General features: G+C 42.8%; 1 protein-coding gene across 2 annotated transcripts in view; it reads right to left on the minus strand.

The window, feature by feature from the left end:
* PGPEP1 (pyroglutamyl-peptidase I) overlaps positions 1–14,639 on the minus strand; it is a 65,092-nt gene that overhangs the window by 27,454 nt on the left and 22,999 nt on the right. Inside the window, exon 3 of one of the 2 annotated variants that reach the window (XM_075864609.1) lies at positions 13,513–13,629. The exons of the other annotated variant lie outside the window; for it this stretch is intronic. Within the exon in view, the coding sequence (XP_075720724.1) occupies positions 13,513–13,629 (117 nt within the window). The remainder of the gene's footprint in view (positions 1–13,512; positions 13,630–14,639) is intronic. 2 annotated transcript variants of the gene reach the window in all.

The following is a 14,639-nucleotide window of genomic DNA, read 5'->3' on the forward strand; positions in this document are numbered from 1 at the left end:
ACTAAAAATCTGCGACTGAAAGTGCCTTCTTGTAAGTTTGCCCCTAGGTTTATTGATCCATATGAAATTGTTGAAATTATTAACCCTGTATCTTTTAGTCTGGCTCTTCCTCCATCTTTTAAAATTCATCATGTTTTTCACAAATCTTTCCTAAAAAAAAAAATCTTTTCCCACCATCTAATCCACTCAGGAAACCACCTCCTCCAGTTCAGGTAGAAGGAGATATGGAGTTTGAGGTACAGAGGATTGTGGATTCTAGAAGGGTCAGGGCTACTTTCCAGTACTTGGTGCACTGGAAGGGGTATGGGCCAGAAGAATGAACTTGGGTTCCTGCCCATTCAGTAAATGCTAGTAGTTTAGTTAAAATCTTTCATTCAAAGTTTCCTTTGAAACCTAGGTTGAGGTTTAAGGGTCCGGAGGTCCCTCCTAGAAAGGGGGTACTGTTAGGAAATCGCCTGTTCCCTTAAGATCCCCATAACTACTGTTCTAGCTTCTGGGCAGTTCTGGTTTCATTTTGAGCCTATCACTTTTCTCTGTCCTTCTGCCTATCAGGTGGAGGGTTAGTATTTATACCTGCCTTCCGCCACCTCTTTGCTTATGATCTTCCTGTCTGCATTCGTTTTGATCAAGCTACTTATCTAGACCCTTTACCTTGAACTTCTTGGAAATGGACCTCGGCGTGTATTTGGATAAAATTTTTTTACAAATTTTGATTATCTGCTCCCAGCTGGTTCTGACCTTTGCTTTACCAGATATCTACTTGCTTACTGTTTTGGACGTTCTGTCTACCCTCGAGCTGTCTGGTTCCTGTTCAGGTTTGCCTGCATTGCACCTCTTATCCAACACTGAACTCTGCTAAGACAATCTGGGTTCTATGCAGCAAAAACCATGCTGCCTTGCGGTCGGCTCTGGTGAAGACCTTAGCGTAGCCTTAGGCTGGATTCACATGAGGTCATTACGTCCGTAATTGACGGACGTATTTCGGCCGCAAGTCCCGGACCGAACACAGTGCAGGGAGCCGGGCTCCTAGCATCATAGTTATGTACGATGCTAGGAGTCCCTGCCTCGCTGCCGGACAACTGTCCCGTACTGTAATCATGTTTTCAGTACGGGACAGTAGTTCCACGGAGAGGCAGGGACTCCTAGCGTCGTACATAACTATGATGCTAGGAGCCCGGCTCCCTGCACTGTGTTCGGTCCGGGACTTGCGGCCGAAATACGTCCGTCAATTACGGACGTAATGACCTCGTGTGAATCCAGCCTTAGACTGTCCATCAGAGTTGACGGATTTGAGGTTGCGGATTTATTTGCATGCTTTCTCCCAGCAGTCTCAAGAAGCCTTTGGGGAATTGCTCAATTTGAAATTCCATAACACCTAGCTTAATGCAGCAAAAAATAAACAAGTTTCCATTTCAACTGTGAACAGAAGACTTCTATCTGCAGGTTTGACATGTCGAGTATCAGTAAAAAAGCTGCTGCTGCTGCTGGGCCAAGCAGCACCACCAGTAGACTACGGAACAGTGGAAGAAGGTCTTATGGACTGATGAATCAAAATTTGACATCTTTGGTACATCTCGCATGGCTTTTGTACGCCGTCGAGTATGTGAAAGGATGCTTCCTCAGTCTGTGTGACACCAACTGTCAAACATGGAGGAGGAAGCGTGATGGTCTCGGGCTCTTTTGCTGGATCCAGAGTTGGCAACTTGTACAGGGTTAGGGAGGATTTACACGTGTGTGCGTTTTGTGCGCCCAATAAACGTGGCGTTTTGCACGCGCAAAAGGCACTTAACAGTTCCGTGTGTCATCACACGCGGCTGCGTGATTTTTCGCGCAGCCGCCATCATTATGAAACTCTGTTTGTAAACAGAAAAGCACGTGGTGCTTTTCTGTTTTCAATCATACTTCTTACTGCTGTTGCGCGAATCACGCGCATCCCACGGAAGTGCTTCCGTGTGGTGCGCGTGATTTTCACGCAGCCATTGACTTCAATGTGTGCGTGATGTGCAAACAGCGCAGAAATATAGGACAGGTCGTGCGTTTCACGCAGCAGACACACGCTGCGTGAAAATAACAGACTGTCTGCACGGCCCGATAGGCTAACATAGGTCCGCGCAACGCGCGTAAAAATCAAGCGCATTGAACGGACATATTACACGCTCGTGTAAATCCTCCCATACTGGTACACTGGACAAAAAGGGCTACCACAGCATTTTGACGCGCCATGCAATACTGGTGTACGTCAACTTAGCCAGGGGTTCATAATGCAGCAAGGCAATGATCCAAAACATACTTCTAGTTATGTCAGAAAGACCTAAGACGACAAGAAGGAGTCGGTAGGCTTCAAAGAATAGAATGGCCTGCACGGTCTCCAAACTTAAAACCCATTGCACTTGTTTAGGATGAACTAAACAGCATGGTGAAAGCAATGCAACCTTCAAGTGCAGCACATTTGTGGGAACTAATTTCTGAATAATATCTGAATGCAATTGTAGAAAGAATGCCTCGATTGTGTAAAGCAGTTATATCAGCTAGAGGTGGCTACTTTGAAGAGTCAAAAATCCAGGTTTAATTTGTTGAAACAAACTTAGGGCCTGTTCACATCAGCGTTAGCTTTACGTTCAGGGGTTCCGTCTGAGGTTTTAGTTGTGGAACCCCTCAACGGAAAGTGAAACGGAAACCTTAGCTTCCGTTTGCATGCGCAGTCGACTGCACTATTGATTCCGTCAAAAAAACTGTCACCGTTCCGGCAGGTTTCTAACGGAAACCATTAGAAATTATTCCGTCACCATTGATATCAATGGTGATGCAAACGGAAGCAAAGGTTTCCGTTTGAATTTCCATTCATGGGTTCCACGGCCAAAACCTCAGACGGAACCCCTGAGCGGAAAGCCAACGCTCATGTGAACAGGCCCTAAATGTGTTTATTTCTTCTATGTTTTTGTAATGGCCGGAAGGAGGTGAAGGGAAAGTGAGCCCTAATCTACCCACCGCCCTGTCCCTGCCTACTTGCAACGACTCGCCCTAGGCGACGAGGTACAACTGGGCGGCGGTCCCTACGCTGTCTAAGTGCACAGGAAAACAAGCAGGGAACATGCAAGGGAAGGGGCAGTAGCCACGGAACGCCACGAGGAAACGGAGCGGCGAACGGACAGTCAGGACCAGGACGAAGTGAGTACACCCAAGCGGGCAAGGAGACAGAAGCAAGCCAGGGGCAAAGCAAAGCAGGTTTAAGCAGAACTGCAGCAAGGCAGAAGCACGGCAGAAGCAGGCTGGAGCAAGCAGCAGTGGGGCCAGGAATCCAAAAGAATTACAAGCACTGAGGGAGAGAACAGGGCAGGTAATAAAGGACAGGGGGCGGAGCTAACTCCGACAGACCAGGCCGCGATAGGCTCTCCCACTCCTGAGCCTGCCACCCTGGTTGGTGGGAGATGGTGTCAGTCGAACAGGTCTGGCCTCAGGTGTGGATTGATTAATCCCAGGAGTATACCTAGATGAAGTACCTGGCAGATCCCTAACAGTTTTTATTTCAAACTACATTTGAGACATTAACCCCTTAATGACCGGGCCTGAAAAGACCTTAATGACCAAGCCAGATTTGTTAAATCTGGTATGTCTGACTTTATCAGAGAATAACTGTGCGAAAGTTTTGAATATCCAAGTAATTCTGACATTGTTTTTTCGTCACATGTTGTGCTTTATTTTAGTGGTAAAAGTAGACTGATACGATTTGCGTAAATTAATGAAAAAATAGAAAAATTGAAGAAATTTTGTAAAAATGATAATTTTTCCCTATTTTTAACTGCAATATGTACATACATACTGTACAATTTTTTTTATTAAATATATATTTCCATCACTTTACTCTATTTTGGCAGCACTTTTGAAAAAAATAATTTTTTTGAGCAATTTAGAAGACTTACAAGTTTAGTAAGGATTTTATACATTTTGAAGTACATTTTGTTTTCCTGCACCAAGCCAGGTTTTCAGAGGCTCATAGGTGTCAGAATGGTGGAAACCCCCACAAGTGACACCATTTTGAAAACGACACCCCTTAAGGTATTTATTAAGGGGTGTTGTAAGTATTTTGACCCCACAGTTTTTTTGTAAGAATTCATGCAAAGCAGGCGTAAAAACATATAATTTCACTTTTTATATAAAAGTATCACTTTGAAGACCGATTTCTTTGTAGAGCGACCATGAGAATGAAGAAATGCACCCCAAAATCTATCACCCTGTTTCTCCTGTTTTCAAAAATGCCCACATTGTGACCCTAATGCGTTGCCTGGACACACGGCAGGGCCCGAAAGGAAGGGAGCAACCGGAGACATTCAGGTCTCATTTTTGCTTGAAAATGTTTTAGGCCCCACTGTACATTTGGAGAGGTTTTGAACTACCAGAACGATAGAAACTCCCCATAAACGACCCCATTTAAAAAACTAGACACCTTAAGGTATTTATCTAGGGGTGTAGTGAGTATTTTGACCCCACAGTTTTTTGCTAAATTTAATGTATAGCAGGTGAAATAAAAAATAAAAAAAACACTTTTTATATAAAAGTATCACTTTGAAGACCGATTTCTTTGTAAAGCGACCATGAGAATGAAGAAACACACCCCAAAATCTATCACCCTGTTTCTCCTGTTTTCAAAAATGCCCCCATTGTGACCCTAATGCGTTGCCTGGACACACGGCAGGGCCCGAAAGGGAGGTAGCGCCCGAAGACTTTCAGGACACACATTTTGCTTGAAAATGTTTCAGGTCCCATTACACATTTATAGAGGCACTGAGCTGCCAAAAAGATAGAAACTCCCCATGAATGACCCCATTTTGAAAACTAGACCGCTTAAGGTATTCATCTAGGTGTGTACTAAGTATTTTGACCCCACAGTTTTCGCAGGAATTAATGCAAAGCAGGTGGAAAGAAAATTTTATTTCACTTTTTTTCACAAATGTGTCATTTTAACCCCTTCCCTCTTTAGCCACTTTTGACCTTCCTGACAGAGCCTCATTTTTCAAATCTGACATGTGTCACTTTATGTGGTAATAACTCCGGAATGCTTTCACCTATCCAAGCGATTCTGAGATTGTTTTCTCGTGACACATTGGACTTTATGTTACTGGCAAAATTTGCTCGATATGTTCAGTATTTAATTGTGAAAAACACCAAAATTTAGCGAAAAATTGCAAAAATTAGCATTTTTCTCAATTTAAATGTATCTGCTTGTAAGACAGGCAGTTATAATACACAAAATTGTTGCTAATTAACATCCCCCATATGTCTACTTTAGATTGGCATCGTTTTTTGAACATCCTTTTATTTTTCTATGACCTCACAAGGCTTAGAACTTTAGCAGCAATTTCTCACATTTTCAAGAAAATTTCAAAAGGCTATTTTTACAGGGGCCAGTTCAGTTGTGAAGTGGTTTTGAGGGCCTTATATATTAGAAACCCCAAAAAAGTCACCCCATTTTAAAAACTTCACCCCTCAAAGTATTCAAAACAGCATTTAGAAAATGTCTTAACCCTTTAAACATTTCACAGGAATTAAAGCAAAGTAGAGGTGAAATTTACAAATTTCATATTTTTCTGCAGAAATACATTTTTAATACAATTTTTTTTATAACACAGAAGGTTTTACCAGAGAAATGCAACTCAATATTTGTTGCCCAGTTTTTGCAGTTTTAGGAAATATCCCACATGTGGCCGTAGCGTGCTACTGGACTGAAACACCGGCCTCAGAAGCAAAGGAGCACCTAGTGGATTTTGGGGCCTTATTTTTGTTAGAATATATTTTAGGCACCATGTCAGGTTTGAAGGGCTCTTGCGGTGCCAAAACAGTCAAAATCCCCCAAAAGTGACCCCATCTGGGAAACTAGACACCTCAAGGAAATTATCTAGGGGTGTAGTGAGCATTTTCACCGCACAGGTTTTTTACAGAAATTATTGGAAGTAGGCCGTGAAAATTAAAATCAACATTTCTTCAAAGAAAATGTAGGTTTAGCGATTTTTTTTCTCATTTCCACAAGGACTAAAGGAGAAAAAGCACCGCAAAATTTGTAAAGCAATTTCTCCCGAGTAAAACAATACCCCACATGTGGTAATAAACGGCTGTTTGGACACACGGCGAGGCTGAGAAGGGAAAGAGCGCCATTTGGCTTTTGGAGTTCACATTTAGCAGGAATGGTTTGCGGAGGCCATGTCACATTTACAAAGCCCCTGAGGGGACAAAACAGTGAAAACCCCAAACAAGTGACCCCATTTTGGAAACTATACCCCTTGAGGAAATTATCTAGGGGTATAGTGAGCATTTTGACCCCACAGGTTTTTTGCAGAAATTTTTGCAAGTAGGCTGTGAAAATGAAAATCTACATTTTTTCAAATAAAATGTAGGTTTAGCTAATTTTTTTTCATTTCCACAAGGACTAAAGGAGAAAAATCACCATAAAATTTGTAAAGAAATTTCTCCCGAGTAAAACAGTACCCCACATGTGGTAATAAACGGCTGTTTGGACACACGGCGAGGCTGAGAAGGGAAAGCGCGCCATTTGGCTTTTGGAACTCAAATTTAGCAGGAATGGTTTGCGGAGGCCATGTTACATTTACAAAGCCCCTGAGGGGACAAAACAGTGGAAACCCCCCACAAGTGACCCCATTTTGGAAACAACACCCATTGAGGAAATTATCTAGGGGTATAGTGAGCGATTTGACACCACAGTTTTTTTGCAGAAATTATTGGAAGTAGGCCCTGAAAATAATAATCTACATTTTTTCAAAGAAAATGTAGGTTTAGCTAATTTTTTCTCATTTCCAGAAGGACTAAAGGAGAAAAAGCACCACAAAATTTGTAAAGCAATTTCTCCCGAGTAAAACAATACCCCACATGTGGTAATAAACGGCTGTTTGGACACACGGCAGGGCTTAGAAGGGAAAGAGCACTATTTGACTTTTTGAGATCACATTTAGCAGGAATGATTTGCGGAGGCCAGGTCACATTTGCAAAGCCCCTGAGGGGACAAAACAATGAAAACGCCCAAAAAGGGACTCCATTTAGGAAACTACACCTCTTGAAGAATGCATCTAGGGGTGTAGTGAGCATTTTGACCCCACAGATGTTTCATAGAATTTATTAGAATTAGGCAGTGAAAATAAAAACAGTCCTTTTTCTTCAATAAGACGTAGCTTTAGCGCAAATTTTTTCATTTTCTCAACAAATAAAGGAAAAAAAGAACCCAACATTTGTAAAGCTATTTCTCCCGAGTACGGCAATACCCCATATGTGGTCATAAACTGCTGTTTGGGCAAACGGCAGGGCTCAGTAGGGAAGGACCGCCATTTGGAGTGCAGATGTTGCTGGATTGGTTTCTGGGCACCTGTGGGCCCAAAACAGTGGAAACCCCCCAGAAGTGACCCCATTTTGTAAACTACACCCCTCAATGCATTTACCAAGGGGTGTAGTAAGCATTTTAACCCTGCAGGTGTTTTGTAGAAATTAGTGTGCGCTCAATGTTGCAGAGTGAAAATGGGATTTTTTTCCATAGATATGCCAATATGTGGTGCCCGGCTTGTGCCACCATAACAAGACAGCTCTCTAATTATTATGCGGTGTTTCCCGGTTTTAGAAACACCCTACATGTGGCCCTAATCTTTTGTCTGGACATATGACAGGGCTCAGAAGTGAAGAGTACCATGCGGAGTGGAGGCCTAATTTGGCGATTTACAAAGTATTGGTTCACAACTGCAGAGGCTCAGATGTGAAATAATAAAAAGAAACCCCTGATAAGTGACCCCATTATGGAACTGCACCCCTCAAGGCATTTATTAAGGGGTGTAGTGAGCATTTTCACCCCACAGGTCTTTTCCATAAATGAATGCGCTGCGGATGGTGCAAATTAAAAATTTATATTTTTCCCTAGATATGCCATTCAGTGGCAAATATGTCATGCCCAGCTTATGACGCTGGAGACACACACCACAAAAATTGTTAAAAGGGTTCTCACGGGTATGACGGTGCCATATATGTTGAAGGAAACTGCTGTTTGGGCACGCTGTAGGGTTCAGGGCCGAGGGAGCACCATTTGGCTTTTGGAGAGCGGATTTTGCTTGGTACTATATTTGTTTGAGTATTGCTGGTGTTTTATAATGTGGGGGTACATGTAAGCGGGGCGGAGTATATAAGGGGCATAGTCAGGTGGTATAAAAAAATAAAAATAATCCATAGATGTGTGTTACGCTGTGAAGCAATCCTTTCTGCACAGGCCGGTGTCGCACTGATAAATGGTGTCATTTCTTATCCCCCTTTTGGTCCACACTCCGCGCCTTTGTAGTTTGGGGAATTTTGCTGGGAAAGTATTATCCTGGTATAATACGGGCACCGTCGCTTCCATCGGATATGATTGGGCCCTCCCTTCCTGGTTCCCTAATTTTAGGTCCTTGATAAATCGCCTCTTGAAACAGAAGAAATGTTCTCCTCGGGCACAACTGCATATTTTTTTATTTCCTGACTTATTGGAGCCATAACTAATTTTATTTTTCATAGACGTAGCGGTATGAGGGCTGGTTTGTTGCGGGACGAGCTGTAGTTATTATTGGTACCATTTTGGGGTACATGTGACTTTTTGATCACCTTTTATCCTATTTTTTGGGATGCCAGGTAAACCAAAAAACGCAATTCTGGCACAGCTTTTTTTGGTTTTTTTTTATACAGAGTTCACCACGCATTATAAACTACATGTTACCTTTATTCTGCGGGTCAGTACGATTCCGGCGATACCTCATTTATAGAACTTTTTTATGTTTTACAACTTTTTGCACAATAAAATTACTTTTGTAAAAAGAATGTATTTTTTCTGTCGCCAAGTTGTGAGAACCATAACGTTTTAATTTTTTTGTCGACGGAGTTGTATGAGGGCTTGTTTTTTGCGGGACGAGCTATAGTTTTTATAGGTACCATTTTTGGATACGTGCGACTTTTTGATCACTTTTTATTGTAATATTTGTAGGGCAAAGTGACTAAAAAACAGAAACTCTGGTAACGTTTTTTACGGGTTTTTTTTACGCTGTTCACCGCGTGCAATAAATAATATAATATTTTGATACCTCCGGTCGTTACGATACCAAATACATATGGTTTATTATTATTTTTCAATAATAAAGGACTTGATAAGAGTAAAAGGGGGATTGTGTGTTATTTGATTACTTGAAACTTTTATTGTTTTCAAACTTTTATTTTTTGCACTTTTTTTTACACTTTTTTATACTTTTTTTACACTTTTTCTCAAGTCCCTCTAGGGGACTTGAAGGTCCAACGGTCAGATTTTTTTTTTTCTAATACATTGCACTACCTATGTAGTGCAATGTATTAGATCTGTCAGTCATTCACTGACAGCAAGCCGTTTAGGCTTCGTCTCCCGGCGGGGCCTAAATCGGCTTCCGTAATGGCAGAGCAGGAGACCATTGTGTCTCCTGTTGCCATAACAGCAGTCGCCAGTCCCGATTGCCTGTCAGGGCTGGCGATCTGCTTGTAACCGCTACGATGCAGCAATCGCTTTCGATTGCTGCATCGAAGGGGTTAATGGCAGGGATCGGAGCTAGCTCCGGTTCCTGCCGTTACAGGTGGATGTCAGCTGTACAGTACAGCTGACTTCCACCGCTGATGACGCCGGATCAGCTCCTGACCCGGCGCCATCTTGCCGGCAGCTACGGAAGCCGATCAGGCTCCGCCGCCGGGCGGATCTTGACCGGCTTCGGTGCTAGGCAGACCGGGAGGCCAGTATTAGGCCTCCGGTTGCCATTGCAGCCACCGGAACCCCGGCAATTTCATTACTGGGGTTCCGATGAGCTGCAAACACCTTAAGTGCAGCGATCGCGTTTGAGCGCTGCACTTAAGGGGTTAATGGCGGGGATCGAAGCTAATTTCGGTCCCCGCCGTTACAGTCGGATGTCAGCTGTAAGATACAGCTGAGATCCGGTGATGATGGGACCGGCTCAGCTTCTGAGCCGGTGCCAAACGTTTGACGTACATGTACGGCAAGATGCGGGAAGTCAGTACTTTCCATGACGTACATGTACGTCAAATGTCGGGAAGGGGTTAAGGTCAGATTTCTTGTACAGAGGACATGAGAATAAGGAAATGCACCAGAAAATGTATCACCCTGTTTCTCCTGTGTTCAAAAATATCCCCATTGTGGCCCTAATGTGTTTCCTGGACACACGGCAGGACCCAAAAGGAAGGGAGCACCCGGAGGCTTTCAGGACACACATTTTGCTTTGAAAATGGGAGGATTCTACTTTTCTAGATTGAGAAATATATGTCCCTAACAGTTTCTACACCCTATGACTATGTCGTGCTAAGAAAGCAGCTGTCCTGAAATCATGTCAGTCCATAGACATTATGTATATCAACCCGCTCTGATATATAGTAAGTTAGAGTGGGAAAATGTATTAAACTGTTGGCGGAAAAAGGCAATATATCCAAAAAAAAGGATGTATCCAGCTATGTGGAAAACTAGAGCATGTTCACAGGATGAAAGAAAATTTGTAGGGCTGTAATGACTTTATTATTCAAAGTGACTGGTCATACAACGTCTCTTTAGCTCCATCAATCCCTATATAAGGGACGAATGTGCCAAGTGACGCGGTACACCATAACAAGCCCCTGCCCGGCAAGGTAGGAACCGCCATGTGCACAAAACAACCAATCACCTGTAGAATATATAAAGGGGCAGTGTCCCACACCGTATGTATAGATACAGTAAAGGACCACTACTCCCCAAATTAATGTCGCTATTTCTAGAAGTATTGTCGGGTGTAAGAGGTCCACCAAAAACCCGAACAAAACTGTAATAAAGCCCATAGTGTATTGATAAGGACAAAACAGGGACTTATGAATAGACCAGGGTTGGAAGGACAAGCGGAACAATAATATCGTGACTCACTTCGCTGTCCTCGTTTGCTGCAGACCCGACACCGTTTTTTGGGGTATTTTTGGTTAGATGTTGAAGGGATGGGGTGTAAAAAATGTTTTTCAACAAGTCGGTGTACATCCTCTGACTCATGGACTACTCTCTGGTCTGCAGATTGAAATAGGAGATCTTCAATCACTTTCTCCTGAAATTCAAAGAATGTCGCCCTGCCCGCTGATTTTTTGTACAGGACAAATGCATTCTGCATCGCAACTTGAATCCCTTGAAGCGACACTTTCGCTGTCGCTTTCAAGTAAGGCTGGGTTCACACGACCCATTTTCAGACGTAAACGAGGCGTATTATGCCTCGTTTTACGTCTGAAAATAGGGCTACAATACGTCGGCAAACATCTGCCCATTCATTTGAATGGGTTTGCCGACGTACTGTGCAGACAACCTGTCATTTACGCGTCGTCGTTTGACAGCTGTCAAACGACGACGCGTAAAAATACAGCCTCGTCAAAAGAAGTGCAGGACACCAATGAAAACAGCTCCAAAAACGGACGTAAAAAACGCAGCGAAAACGCAGCGAAAACCGTGAGTTGCTCAAAAAATTTCTGAAAATCAGGGTCTGTTTTCCATTGAAAACAGCTCTGTATTTTCAGACGTTTTTGGTCACTACGTGTGCACATACCCTAAAAGCTCAACTTCAGATGCAGAATCCGTATCTGATCATAGCATCTGATAGGCTTCCTCAACGCTGTATCTTCTGGCAGCCATAATGATAATACAGTCTAAACCGCAAATAATAAATGGAACTAGCGGTTTAAATAAAAAATTTTTATCAACTAAGGCCTCATGCACACGACCGTAAAAACACCCGTTATTGCGGGTCGTAATTACGACCTGCAATAATGGGCTCATAGACTTCTGTTACCCACCGATACCTTCCCGTTTTCTCACGGGAAGGTGCCCGTGCCGTTAAAAAAATAGAACATGTTCTATTTTTCTATTTTACGGGCCGTGCTCCTATACTTTATAATGACAACATGGCTCGCAAAAGCGGCCGGCTGCCCGCGGCCGGCCGTGCTCGTAATTACGAGTCGTAATTACGAGCACGGTCGTGTGCATGAAGCCTAATCAACTAAGAACACTAAAAGAATTTAAAAAAAACAATAAAAAAATAAAAAAAAAGTTTATTTTTTATTTTTTCAAACCTAAACCTAAACCCTACGCCTAACACAAACCGTAAACCGAAGCCCAGAACAGCACCCTACGCCGTCTAAGGCCCCATGCACATGAACGTGTTTTTGCGGCCGCAATTCCCCCGAAAATCCACGGGAGAATTGCGGCCCCATTCTTTTCTATGGGGCCATGCACACGACCGTAGTTTTTGCGGTCCTTGCACGGCCCGGGAGCCCGGACCGCAGAAAGAACGGGCATGTCTTATTACGGCCCTGTTCTGCGGTCCGGGCTCATTGAAAACAATGGTGGCGGCCATGTGCATGCCCCGCGATTTGCGGGCGGCCTGCGGCGGACAGTCCGCAGCCGGCCGACCCGAAAATTACGGCCGTGCACACGGCTACGGTCGTGTGCATGAGGCCTAACAGCGTACACGCCGTCTAACAGCGTACCCTAAAAAGAAAGTAGTTTATAGTACGATTCTTAGTATATACAGTAAATATATATATATATATATATATGTATATGTATATGTATATACTATATACTATAAAATACTGAAAAAAATGTTTTTTTTTTAAAATAAACTGTGTAAGGGACAAGTGATTTTGTGTGGGGACACTGACACACTTGTATCTGTTTCTCTCCACAGCTAGAACAGTGAGGAGAAACAGATACATGTTTTTACTTTTATTTTACAGTAGTGATCACTATGATTGGATCTCATAGTGATCACAAAAGATCAGGAACCAATACTATTGGCTCCTGATCACTGCTCTAAGAACAGAGCTGGTAGCAACAGCTCGTTCTTAGAGCAGGAGCTGTCATTTAGACACTCCCGGCGGCTCTGTACGCAGTAACAGCATGTGACCGCTGTGATTGGCTGTCACAGCGGTCACGTGCTCTTACGACGAAATCGGCAGGTCCTGATGGCTGCACTAAGAACCGGACCTGTTACTTACAGACGGTTTTTAGTGCAGATGTCACCAGGGTGCCGATAAACCCCCTCTACTACAGCGACGCCAAAAGGCGTCGCTGTAGACTGAGTACATGCACCGCCTGACGTCAAAAGACGGTGGGCGGTCGTTAAGGGGTTAAACTGTTTAAATATCAATAAAAACTGGAAAAATTGAGGCGTTCTAAAACTTTTGACCGGTACTGTACATACGGACATCGAACACCCAGAAACAGATTTTTTTTAAATGCTGTTGATTGAGAGGGCTGGGATTAGCAGGGTAGTTTGTGCATTTTCCCTTGGTTTTGCACTCCATTCTTTTAGTTTCAGAATTTAGCAGTCCTATATATTTCTGATGCAAGCGAAAAAAATAAATAAAAAAAATTATAAGCAGAATGCAGAATTTATTTTACTATTTAGTGAGGGCAAAAAGATAAATGAATAATCGACTGGGTGAATAATTTTGCAAGTTTACCTGAGGTCTGTGCTTCATATATAAATCAGGGATTAACCTTTGCACAGTTTGATACTCAACTGGAACTTCATAGACATGTAGATCAACCCGGTCACCAAGGCCTAACTTTTCCAATTCCTGCAAAAAAACAAAAAAAGATTAACCCCTTCAGGACACAGCCTGTTTTGGCCTTGTGACACAGCCGATTTTTTTCAAATCTGACATGTGTCACTTTATGTGGTAATAACTTGGGAATGCTTTTACCTATCCAAGCGATTCGGAGACTGTTTTCTCGTGACATATTGTAGTTTATAATAGTGGAAAAATGTGGTCGATAAATTCAATATTCATTAGTGAAAAACACCAAAATTTAGAGAGAATTTGCATTTTTCTAAATGTTAGGCCTAATTCACACGATCGTGTTAAACGTACGTGGAACGGCAGTTGAAACAGCGGCCGTCCCACGGACCTATGTAATTGAATGTGGCCGTTTACACAGCCCTTGCTTCAACGGACCGTGTGAAGGGCCCGTGCGAAAATAGGACATGTCCTATCTTTTCACGCATCCCTCCATAGACTCATCTATGGGGGATGTGTGACATCGCGTCCCGCAGTGCCGAGCACGGATGCACCTCGTGTGTGCAACTGAGGTGCGCAACGCTCGTGTAAATAAGGCCTAAATGGATCTACTGGAGAATTTAAGTTATGAGGAAAGATTAACCCCTTAGTGACCAGCCCATTTTAGGCCCTAATGACCAAGCTATTTTATTCGTTTTTCTATAGTCGCATTCAAAGAGCTATAACTTTTTTATTTTTTCGTCTACATAGCTGTATGAGGACTTGTTTTTTGCGGGATTAGTTGTACTTTTTAATAGCACCATTTTTGGGCACATATAATTTTTATATTAACTTTTATTAACCTTTTTGGGGGGGGGGGTTATAAAAAAAAAACCTGAAATTACGCCATTGTTCTATGCGTTTTTAAATTGACGCCGTTCACTGTGCGGCGTAAATAACAGGTTACCTTTATTCTATGGGTCGGTACGATTACGGCGATACCACATATGTAGAGTTTTTTTTTAGGTTTTACGACTTTTGCACAATATAAACACTTTTGAACTAAAATTATTTGTTTTTGCATCGTCGCT

The sequence above is a fragment of the Rhinoderma darwinii genome, chromosome 1, assembly GCF_050947455.1.
Source record: "Rhinoderma darwinii isolate aRhiDar2 chromosome 1, aRhiDar2.hap1, whole genome shotgun sequence".
Lineage (NCBI taxonomy): Eukaryota > Metazoa > Chordata > Amphibia > Anura > Rhinodermatidae > Rhinoderma > Rhinoderma darwinii.